This window comes from Haliotis rubra, unplaced genomic scaffold (genome assembly GCF_003918875.1).
Source record: "Haliotis rubra isolate DU_JTF1 unplaced genomic scaffold, ASM391887v1 Scf536, whole genome shotgun sequence".
Lineage (NCBI taxonomy): Eukaryota > Metazoa > Mollusca > Gastropoda > Lepetellida > Haliotidae > Haliotis > Haliotis rubra.
In genome coordinates, this window is record NW_025767231.1 from 362775 (window position 1) to 374985 (window position 12211).

The 12211-nt window shown below is 41.8% G+C and overlaps 1 protein-coding gene across 2 annotated transcripts in view; it reads right to left on the minus strand.

The window, feature by feature from the left end:
- LOC124253236 (zinc metalloproteinase-disintegrin-like batroxstatin-3) overlaps positions 1 to 10495 on the minus strand; it is a 50903-nt gene extending 40408 nt beyond the window's left edge. The window contains exons 1-7 of one of the 2 annotated variants that reach the window (XM_046686976.1): positions 10275 to 10495; positions 4278 to 4350; positions 3890 to 3983; positions 3058 to 3135; positions 2052 to 2176; positions 903 to 940; positions 572 to 677 (exon numbers count right to left, since the gene is read on the minus strand). In XM_046686976.1, the coding sequence (XP_046542932.1) occupies positions 572 to 677; positions 903 to 940; positions 2052 to 2176; positions 3058 to 3135; positions 3890 to 3983; positions 4278 to 4350; positions 10275 to 10353 (593 nt within the window). In that variant the 5' untranslated portion in view covers positions 10354 to 10495. The remainder of the gene's footprint in view (positions 1 to 571; positions 678 to 902; positions 941 to 2051; positions 2177 to 3057; positions 3136 to 3889; positions 3984 to 4277; positions 4351 to 10274) is intronic. The other variant, XM_046686975.1, reaches the window with a different exon arrangement.
- Between the last annotated feature and the right edge of the window lie 1716 nt (positions 10496 to 12211).

The following is a 12211-nucleotide window of genomic DNA, read 5'->3' on the forward strand; positions in this document are numbered from 1 at the left end:
GTACCTCACTCACTCTGCAATACAAAGACTTAGTACAGCTATATGTTACTGTCACATCTCTATGTTGTTCAAATAAGCAAGGTACCTCACTCACTCTACAATACAAAGACTTAGTACAGCTATATGTTCCTGTCACATCTCTATGTTGTTCCATTAAGCAAGGTACCTCACTCACTCTACAATACAAATACCTAGTACAGTTATATGTTACTGCCACATCTCTATGTTGTTCCATTAAGCAAGGTACCTCACTCACTCTACAATACAAAGACTTAGTACAGTTATATGTTACTGCCACATCTCTATGTTGTTCAAATAAGCAAGGTACCTCACTCACTCTACAATACAAAGACTTAGTACAGCTATATGTTCCTGTCACATCTCTATGTTGTTCCATTAAGCAAGGTACCTCACTCACTCTACAATACAAATACCTAGTTCAGTTATATGTTACTGCCACATCTCTATGTTGTTCCATTAAGCAAGGTACCTCACTCACTCTACAATACAAAGACTTAGTACAGTTATATGTTACTGCCACATCTTTATGTTGTTCCATTAAGCAAGGTACCTATGTCCGAGTTCATGTGCCGTTATCTGTACTATCTCAAAGCTGAAGTCATTTTCCACCACTGAGACGCTCCTGGTCGTGCACATCGTCCCCAGATAGGCTCGACCTACAGGCAGTACGGAAACGTCATGACAATAATATTGCTTATTCAGATACCTAACTCACAAGATGACGTATTTATTAGTTTTGCATCACGTATAAATGTCAACAGCTTACAAGTAATCAAACTTTATAGCCGCCCTCAGAAGAACGTGTCGACGCCATACCATTTACTGGAAGCCTCATCAAAGCTAAACCTTCAGGCAACGACAACAGAATGAAGGAATCTTACCTGACTTTGATTTATCGCCGTTCTCCATCAGGTCATAACTGTTCAAACAAAGATATCCATGTACATAATGAGCATAGTGGAGGGACACTACTACCTGCTGATCAGATCCATCAACCACAGACCCTCAGGCAGGTAACCATCAGCGGAAAGAAGGCGTCAAAGGGTAATTGACAATGAATTTTCTATTGAAATAAAATAGGTTACAAACAAGCGGGGAAAAGAAAGTTATCACGTTTCAAGTAGATGTATAAAAACAACAACAACAAAAACCGCTGGTGCAGGTTTGAATCCAAGCAGAAAACATTCTCTAAAACGCAACATGGTTCCGATAACAACGCAGGTGTCCGAAAACTTCATACGAATCGTGTATTTTTTTCATTGACTTTTTCCATCTAAATAGAACAGGTTACTAGTAATAAAAGTTTTTAAACGCCTCAACACGTTAGCTAGTTTGCAATAAGTAAACATCATATTCTGTTGATTAAAGTCGACAGACTGAAGTATGTACAAGGTTTAAGTTAACAAGAATATCATTTATATTTCCAAAAATATGTCATCATGGTCCCTATCATTCCAACATTAAAGCATTAAAACATCGAAAGAAATCTTAGAGATGACATGCGTTAACATGAGAAAAGACAAGTAATATGTTGCCTCCTTTTGACAAATAAAAGCTGGTTTTCCAGTGCAACATTATGCTACGCTGACATGGTGTCACACAACAAAAGTGAAAATACAACATTCTCTGTGATCCGAGGGCGCTAACCTGGGCCAAACATGTTTAACCAGTTCAATAGCACGTTATTCAGAAATAACGCCACGCGGCGGCACCCTGCATTCCGAACATATGACAGGTTGTAGCTGTTTCTCCGCCAACCCTACACTGAACACATGGGAGAGAGACTCATCACAATAATCTCCTCATCTAAATAAAACAGAATATTCCACATCCTCCCCTCTGGTCACAGTTTGCTTAACCATTCCAAATGCTCCGTCACGTTACATGTACAACCACATAGCTATTTGGAAAGTTAAACCCATGTCTAAAACAATTCCTCTATTGAAATACTATTTACAAAAAGATTATATTACCTGAAAGGAAGCAGTATTGGCACCAGCTTTACAGGATGTGTTCCTGGTAAATCTTACCCTGTAATCAGCATCGCGTGGTCAAATGGCGGCAACTTGTTGCCGGACTGTGTCCAGTAGTAGAAGGCCCGCAGAGCTGTCTCCGATGCAATGAATTTATTTGTACTCGTCACAATACCATCGGTCTGGTGGAACAAAAAGGTTGCAATTACGCAACAAATAAAAAGATAATTCTAACAAATTATTTGAGGCGGAGATATTTAGAGGCAGAGACCATATCAATTTCTAGAAAGAACCATTCTTTCTTTAAGCCCCTTGGTTATGTAAATCAACGCACGTAATATGGATGCACCGCTTAATACATGAATACATAGCTTGTATAGGGTAATGTCTCCATATTTCAATAACTTCAAGAATCACGTAACACCATGAAATCCTAATTTATGTATGTATGTATGTATGTATGTATGTGTGTGTGTGTGTGTGTGTGTGTGTGTGTGTGTGTGTGTGTGTGTGTGTGTGTGTGTGTGTGTGTGTGTGTGTGTGTGTGTGTGTGTGTGTGTTCCATGTATTCAATATTACTGCGGTACCTACAGAGACAATTAGGTACGTTTCATCTAGCAACATGTCATCATATAATATGATCTTCTATGAAAGTATATTCAAGCGACAGTAAAGAATATGTTATAATCCCCATACATTTAATAATTAACTTCACAAAACACATGTTCCAGGAACATATATATGATTATCGATTTATGTTTGCAAGACGTCGTGGCCAACAGTGTCAAAGTCTGATTGACATGTATATTTCCGTTTTAACGAGGAAGGGGTTAACACTCTCACAGTGACACGCACGACAGCGAGTCTACATGTTAAAGCACTTGTTCACCTACCAGAGTTAGGTGAGATATAGGTATAGATTAGGCATGGCTTGGTATATAAATGAATTATTTACTGATACCGTTGTCAGTTAACTGCATAATTATTGTATAATAAATTGTTACATAACATCTTACTGAAACTAAATATAATGTGATAGACGATTCATGTTGGGTTTACTTACCGATACAACTTGGATGTCAACAGGTTGCACGGAGATCTTCAGACCAGTATCTCCAAGACCTCTGTATATTGTATCTATCTGATAATAGGAAGGATCCACGATAATAAACCAGAAACCATCAACATTCCCACATATGAAACGGAGACATCTCATGGGTGTTGTTGATTCTTTTTCATATCAAATATACTGTATATCGACACGAGCCGTCACGAAAGCGAGATTTTTTTCACAAATTATCAGCAAGCAGCTTGGGGAATGCTGCTCCAAAAGCGAACCAAACATTATCCAACGGGGCGAGCAAGTTCCTGTGGTAGGCGTCGATCCGTCCAATCCCAGAGACGGTTCATGGGGGAGAGATATACTATGAGGGCAGACATTATCCTGCTGCAAAGAGGCGTTACTTCTCTGCGTTTGCGAAGAGTATAGACCATGAAATCGAATGACTTCGTTTTCACAGTGGTATCATGAATGTTCACGTTAACAAATAACATCCATTTAGAACTGCATGTAGTATGATGCACGTGCAGATCACTAACTGTAGTCGAGTAGATGCCTTATGGATGTGTAAAGATGCATCATTTAATTTCACAGTTTGGTCTTTTTTCATTTGTTAACTATATAAATTATTAAGCATCGCTACCTTTTCCCTACAGTACAAAATGGCGTTATGCAGACTTCAGGAATAGAAATCATCATTGTCTACGCAGCATTCTCTGTTTTCACTGTAAGCTGCATTAACTTAATCAGAAAAATTGCATAATTATATAATTGTCTTTCTACGTGTACCATTATAATCTGGTCAATATTTAGTGTCACTGCTCAGAATACTTACGCCATGAATAACAGATGAGTAGTGTTTCCATATTGCATTTAATGCGTTCTTCTTTTTCAAGAACGCTGTGTCCCCGCTCATTTTGTGGTACCACCTATTGAAAAAAACAAGAAGAAATTCATATTGACCAGTTTAGGTATGTACATCTCAATCACTGATGCATTATATGCAATCAGTTTACTGCCTATCGAGAATGTCAATACAATACATAAGACGCATTACCATATAATTCCACTGAAATCTGGTGCCAATTATTCAAAGTGACAATATTGCCTTCGTTACGATAGTTTGGAATCGTGCCTAATCTAGCTGTACTATCACTAGTGGTAACCGCCTCACTCAAAATGGACACCGACAAAGACAAGTCAATACAAATGCCATGGCTTACTTCAAGTATGCGGAGTAGTCCACTACGACAAGCAGCTCCACCACATGCTGCTCAGCCATCTTCGTCATCCCTCCTACAACCAAACAACATGTGTTACTGGTGGGCGCGTACTCCGCGTACGACGTTTTTGTGCACAAAACATATAGGGAGTTTAAACTGTGTTTCTAATGACGCCATACAATAGCAAAAACCCATAGTAGCGGCTCACTGTCCGCAGAAGGCCGGGTTTGATTCCCCAAATGTTATTAATGGAGCTAACCTTTAGCATAATCCTCGACGTAATATTGTTGATATCCTCCTTAAGGCGACGTAAATCCCAGCTCAATAGCTGACTACAAAAAAACAAAACTGACCAATAAGGGACCGTTCATAATTTATAGCTAAAGGGCGAGGTACGGGGAGCAGTTAAGAGTATATTTGTCGATGACACACCCACCCACCTACCCACCCAACTAGTGTGGAGCTAGTAGTCTCACCACTGGGCTGCATCACTGGCTGATGTTAGTTGCTCATGGAAACCATGACTATATTTAATATACGTCCAGGATAACCCCAGTATGTTGATGTTTGTTTTGGATCCATCTTCGACAGTCCGGGAACAGTAACAGTAACATATCACCCTGGTTATTGCACGGATTGACATAATCTCCATGTTATTCAGATGATAACCATTAGTGTTAGAAATTGAGCTTGGTAGGTCAACAATATCTGATCCCTCATTATTGAGGGTAATTGCTTTGGTATTTCAGAACAATTCGCTGAACATATTTTACACATTAAAGACGTCTTTAACTATGTCCAACATATATCTTTGTGAAATTGACTTCCATATATACTAAACAAAAAAAAGAAACTTTACACTTGGAGAAATGAAGTATATCGAGCATGGATAGTTCAAGGTCGTTAATATTGGCGAATACCATAATGGCCAGGACTAACCTGAAGCATCCGGCCATTCCAACTGTGGTAAACCACGCGGGGTGTATGCAGCACGCTCTTTTATGAAAACGCACCCTGCATGTGTGCGGGGTCACGGGACCACAATTTTATGTGTCGAACCACCACGACGTGTGCAGATAGTGCTGGTTATAAGGAAAAACACCTTGAGAAATTACCAATTCTTATGCTACGTCTTACAAATGGTGAACATAACGTGCAATTGGCATGCTCCAGGCTGGTCAGTCTGTTGTGGCTGTTGCCCGGGCCATGAGCTGCTATAGACGGACAATTCACAACCTGAGGACACGTACATCAAACGAGTACGACATATGATCGTCCCAGGTCAAGGTGGCACTACTGAACGCCATGTTGGCAGTACGGCTTGCAGGCCCGGGTTACATTGATTGTGATTAATTGTATAGTCCTATGTGTAAGAGTTGGTGTCTGGTAAAAAGAAGTGGATGGAACTGTGGAGGCGATAGCCTGCGGTATATGATAGTTTGCTTTATGCAGCTTGATACAGGCAAAAATCACCATGTACCAGGTCAGAACAGTGGTCGTAGTGGTGATACCCTAGAGCACCTGGCACTTGCCCCGTTTCACAAAGCACTCGTAAGCCTAAGATCTCGTACCTTTCCTCTCAGCATTCCTACCTCCTATACGGTAACACTGACTTACGATAGTCGTAGCGCTACGATAGCTTTGTGAAACGGGGCCCTGGTTTGGTTAATGGCAAGACTTGCTTAACGTTGGTCTCTGGACCAAGGCTTAGAACTGTGCCCAAGTACATCTGACACGGATTACGTCATCAAGATAAACAATGATAGTAATAAGAACAGACAGCGTAAAATATCCCTATCCCGACATGGAGGGGGCAGTTTAGCATTATATAACAGGCTACACATTGCAAAGACCAGATGAAAAAAAATTTGCATCGCCTTCGATCCAACAGATGTCCCTTTGTCACTATTTGCACTGATTTTGCATTTTGAAATTTGATAGCGGTGTTATTAAATAACCACGGCACTTCTTTGTTTCATTCTTAAGTATCCAATGATATGCACAAGTACATTAGCCCTTGTCTAGTGAGAGAGCTTAATGCAATATTTGACATTTAATGCACATAATACAATTGGCCAAATTAAGGTTGATGTCATTAAGCCAACCCTGAGACGAAAACATAATGCGCTGACCTGTGCACTTGTGAACAAAATATACACGTGTTTTATTCTCGAATATTGCATCGTACGACCTTCCTCAAAACTCTTCTTAACATAAACAAAAACGAATTAATGTTAATAAAATTATGTTCAAATCAAGTAGTATTGTTTGATAACCTGTGTTTGTTGATTCAACCATAATGTTTTCCTGTCCTGTCGTCGAACAATTCCATCCAGATGTTATAGGCATTTTTTGTTGCCTAAAGCAGCACACACTGCCGTTTATTCCCAGGGTCAAGGGGAGGATCGTCAATAAAACAGTCTTCGTTAAACATAAACTAGCATTGTCAGACTAACATTTCAGTGCAAGAGTATGCATGAAAGATGTATACATTATTTGATACACTGCTTTGTGTCATCATTTAGTTTTGCTTGGTTATGTAATATACAATATGTCTACAAAGAAAACAGTGCAATAACGACCTGTTATCAATCCGTATCAATGGCAGCTTGAATACCTTGTCAAAGAGCTAACTTAGCAATGAGTAAAAGAGACTGTAGTGTTACGTGGTTGATTATAAAGGACAGTTCAACAATCGCTCCATTACTTTACATTTCGGAAATCATTGCTTGTAAACCTTCTCTACAATTTTCAAGTGCATCGTGAACATGAAACAAATGCAGCAGAGATTTGCCAGCCTTTCAGGCAGAGATGTGCCAGCCTTTCAGATTGGCTTGGCAGGAGTTTAGGGTGAGATGAGGTGTAACATGTTTTCTGTGGTGTTGATATTTCTGGGGTTTAAACAACGGCGACCACCACCTGGAACTGTTTGTTGGTGTCCTACAGTAGTCCGGCCACTCAGTAGGTGACACAAACCACCTGCAGCACCTGCAGGTAGGTCACCGACACACTGGTCCCCAGTCCACACTCACATCGTACCTCGGCACCGTGAATACAGGATTTAAACAAGGACACAGTTCCTCTAACTGACTTTAGCCTTATCAGCTTAGGTTGACTACAAAAATGAGTAAAGTGTCACTAGAGAACGTTTGCCGCAGACAACATTGTTGATGGCGAGAGGGTATAGGTTATTTTCGTGTATCGATTATGATCCAATTTAATTCAGTGCGTGTGAAATAGCTTTTTGGTTTAATTTAATTTGATGATGGCAACAGTTTGCTTTGTGGCTGGTTGTTGGATTTTTTATTTGGATGACAACAGTCCAGATATAACATAGCCTCACTGTGGGCCTTGTAGAGAAAGTCTGGATATAACACAGCCTCACTGTGGGCCTTGTGAGGACAGTCTGGATATAACATAGCCTCACTGTGGGCCTTGTAAAGACAGTCTGGATATAACACAGCCTCACTGTGGGCCTTGTGAATACAGTCCAGATATAACATAGCCTCACTGTGGGCCTTGTAAATACAGTCCAGATATAACACAGCCTCACTGTGGGCCTTTTAAATACAGTCCAGATATAACATAGCCTCACTGTGGGCCTTGTGAGGACAGTCTGGATATAACACAGCCTCACTGTGGGCCTTGTAAATACAGTCCAGATATAACATAGCCTCACTGTGGGCCTTGTAAATACAGTCCAGATATAACACAGCCTCACTGTGGGCCTTGTAAATACAGTCCAGATATAACATAGCCTCACTGTGGTCCTTGTAAATACAGTCTGGATATAACATAGCCTCACTGTGGGCCTTGTGAAGACAGTCTAGATAAAACATAGCCTTACTGTGGTCCTTGTAAATACAGTCTGGTTATAACATAGCCTCACTGTGGGCCTTGTGAAGACAGTCTAGATAAAACATAGCCTTACTGTGGTCCTTGTAAATACAGTCCAGATATAACATGGCCTCACCGTGGTCCTTGTAAATACAGTCTGGATATAACATAGCCTCATTGTGGGCCTTGTGAAGACAGTCTACATATAACATAGCCTCACTGTGGGCCTTGTAAAGACAGCCTAGATATAACATGGCCTCACTGTGGCCTTGTGAGGACAGTCTGGATATAACATAGCCTCACTGTGGGCCTTGTGAAGACAGTCTAGATATCACATAGCCTCACTGTGGGCCTTGTGAAGACAGTCTGGATATAACGATGGTCTCACTGTGGACCTTGCTTTGTGAAGACAGTCTGGATATAGCGATGGCCTCACTATGGGCCTTTTGACGTCAGCCTTGATCAAACATGAGCCCCGTTTCAGGCGTGATAGATGAGCCTTAGGCACCGTTGTATGTTCTACAACCTCAATCTCGATGAAACATAGGCCCTGTCGTTGGCCTTGAGAAGTCAGTCTAGATCAAACACATCTAGCCTCCGTTGTGGGCCTTGTGACATCAATGTAGATCAAACAAGCATAGGCCCTGACGTTGGCCTTGCGACATCAGTGTAGATCAAACAAGCATAGGCCCTGACGCTGGCTTTGTGACATCAGTGTAGATCAAACAAGCATGGGCCCTGAGGTTGGCTTTGTGACGTCAGTCGAGATCAAACAAGCATAGGCCCTGACGTTGGCTTTGTGACGTCAGTCTAGATCAAACAAGCATGGGCCCTTACGTTGGCTTTGTGACATCATTCTAGATCAAACAAGCATGGGCCCTGACGTTGGCTTTGTGACGTCAGTCGAGATCAAACAAGCATAAGCACTGACGTTGGCTTTGTGACGTCAGTCAAGATGAAACAAGCATAGCCACCGTTGTGAGCATTTCAAAGTCAAGGTTGTTGAAAAGAGACATCAGCTCTTGTGTGGGCCTGCACTTCCAGACTGTGTCTGTGGTGTAATTATATAGACATGTAATGCCTGACACGGACGAGGGTCATGTTAACAGCATTACGTGTATTCAGTGTTATGTGGCAGATGATTTATTTCTTCAAGAATGTAGTTACGTGTATCCATGGGCATAACTCGATGGTCACAAGAAACCTGCTGATTCATTCCAATTCACCACGGGTCTGGTATACGCCATACAGTTGGATATCACTCACAAACAGATTTAATAGAAACTTATCTTATTAATACATTTACCCTAAAGGTCTCGTGCATGACAATCAGTTGGGTGGCTTCGCTCACTGAATACATGTAACACATAAGGATAGGTACGAATGTATAACATTGTGATACAAGACAGTAACATGTTTGTCACAGTGATTAGTGCTTATGCAGCATCAGATATCGGAGACATTTGTCACTGGCTGAACTGAATACCGGCAATGATACTAGCTCAGTAAATGTGTTCTCATGTCTTGTTGATTGTGGTAGCAATACAGAAAAAAGTGTCAATACATGTCACCAAATATATATAGCCAGGATAGTTGTTTTGTAAAGGAAATGTTGTCCCATCAAATCAACAAAACATTGCTCCTTTCTGAAGACGAATACTGTGATTACATATCTGAAGCAACGCCTCAGGATATGTTCCACCCCAGAGATAGAAGTTTCCAGGAATCTTACATTGCCTTGATGTTTAACAAGTCGAGATCGGGTAAATTATTCCTCCAATGTTGTATACATATGTAAAAGATGAAGTAGTATTCCCATTACTTGTTGAGAACGTTCAATGCCAAATAATCAAATGAAATCATAATGGTAGTTGCCATTCACAAAAACGATTTCAGAACATAGAGTTTAATTTATGATGCATTATATTTCAACAATAAATTGTTTACTTTGTCACGTGTAAGATGTATGTGACTACTTAAAATCGTAGCTGACTTACAGAAGCTCGGCGTACTCCCCGTCAGACAGAAGGGCCTGACAAGCGACCTCTCTTCATAAAACTGTCATCGCTTACAGCGAAGGTATAGAGGTAGGCCTGGCGACAGAATGCCATTACCTTGGCAGCCTTTAACAGCCGTGTTATGGAAATAGCCAATACTCACTGTTGAAGAAGTACCGAGGCTGAGATGCGACAAGGCCGAGTACGGAGGTCAACGATAGCAAAACAATTCTCCATGACATAATGTAGTCTTGGCTTTAGTCACACAAGCAATTCCAATGACAACTCCGTGACTGCTGGTTGTGACTGACCCACATTCAGGCTAGGCTGCGGTCCCGGCACCTCTATCAGTCTCTCCTTGTGTTGCTTATATAGACAGAGCGTGAAGGGAGGACCGTTTAAGTGCTGCTATTTAATGCTAACTCGCATATCATTAGGGTTCACGCTACTTACAGTCGTTTCTCAACACTGCAGTTACCTTATCAACTGATTGGGGTCTGCAAAGTTAGAAAGATAGTGTTCGGGTAACACAAAATATGATATGCATTTGATAAGTGTCTTTTTAATTCATAACTGCAGACACCGATCACACACGGCGTCAGTCAAGTGGCTGTGATAGTATGTGTTCATTAATGTCAATGTTTCCTGCAATGCTTCTTTCTCAGCACGAACGTACACGTGTGACACTTGCGTTCTGTTGTAAATGTTTTCACTACGTGGAACAATGGAACCGGCATTAACGTTAACATTATTGTTGGAAAACCATCCTCTGTTTCAGTCGAAGGTGTCGTCAACTGTTTCTGATGTCAACAGGTAGTCGGCAGTGTCGTGAACTGCTTCTGTACGCAATATATCCGTCGGAAGCGTCGCGAACTGCGGCATATCAGTGTCGTGAGCTGCTTCTGTACGCAATATATCAGTCTGGAGCGTCATGAACTGCTTCTGTACGCAATATATCCGTCGGAAGCGTCGCGAACTGCTTCTGTACGCAATATATCAGTCTGGACCGTCGTCAGCTGCTTCTGTACGCAATATATCAATCGGGAGCGTCGCGAACTCTTTCTGTACGCAATATATCCGTCGGGACCGTCGTCAACTGCTTCTGTACGCAATATATCCGTCGGGGGCGTCGGGAACGGCTTTTGTTATCAACATAATAGTCGATAACACAGTGTCTCGTGTATTACTCGGACAGGGTCAGGAAAAATGTGTATTGTGTATTCGTCGGGCTGAGTCAATAACATAGTGCATCGTGTATTACTTCAACAGGATCGGTGACAAAATGCATTAATTGGGCATGGTCAGTGTCACACTGCATTGTGTGTTGGTTGCGCGGGTTAGAATTGGCGGGATTGGGTGGTCAGGCTCAATCACATGTCATTGGCGGATTCAGAGGGGTTCAGGGGGTTCGAACCCCCCCTTTTGAAAATGACTTAAGACGACATTGAAGATTTCTTTTGCGTTGGCGGAGCCAATGGGGGGTTCAGGGTGTTCGAACCCCCCAACCCCACCCTTTCGAAATTCCTGGATCCGCCCATGCATGTCAACGTAACCCAAGTGCGTCGATGTTCATGCTGTTGATCACTGGATTGTCTGGTCAAGACTCGATTATTTACAGACCGCCGCCATACTGCTGAAATATTGCTGAGTGCGGCGTTAAACAACAAATATACAAACAACAAAGCGGCGCGGGTTGAAGCAGTAACACAGTGTATGAATTGTGTTTCTGTGACATGTTGGTGTGTGTGTCTGAGGTGGCCATTGTGTTTCTGTGACATGTTGGTGTGTGTGTCTGAGGTGGCCATTGTGTTTCTGTGACATGTTGGTGTGTGTGTCTGAGGTGGCCATTGTGTTTCTGTGACATGTTGGTGTGTGTGTCTGAGGTGGCCATTGTGTTTCTGTGACATGTTGGTGTGTGTGTGTCTGAGGTGGCCATTGTGTTTCTGTGACATGTTGGTGTGTGTGTCTGAGGTGGCCATTGTGTTTCTGTGACATGTTGGTGTGTGTGTGTGTGTCTGAGGTGGCCATTGTGTTTCTGTGACATGTTGTGTGTGTGTGTCTGAGGTGGCCATTGTGTTTCTGTGACATGTTGGTGTGTGT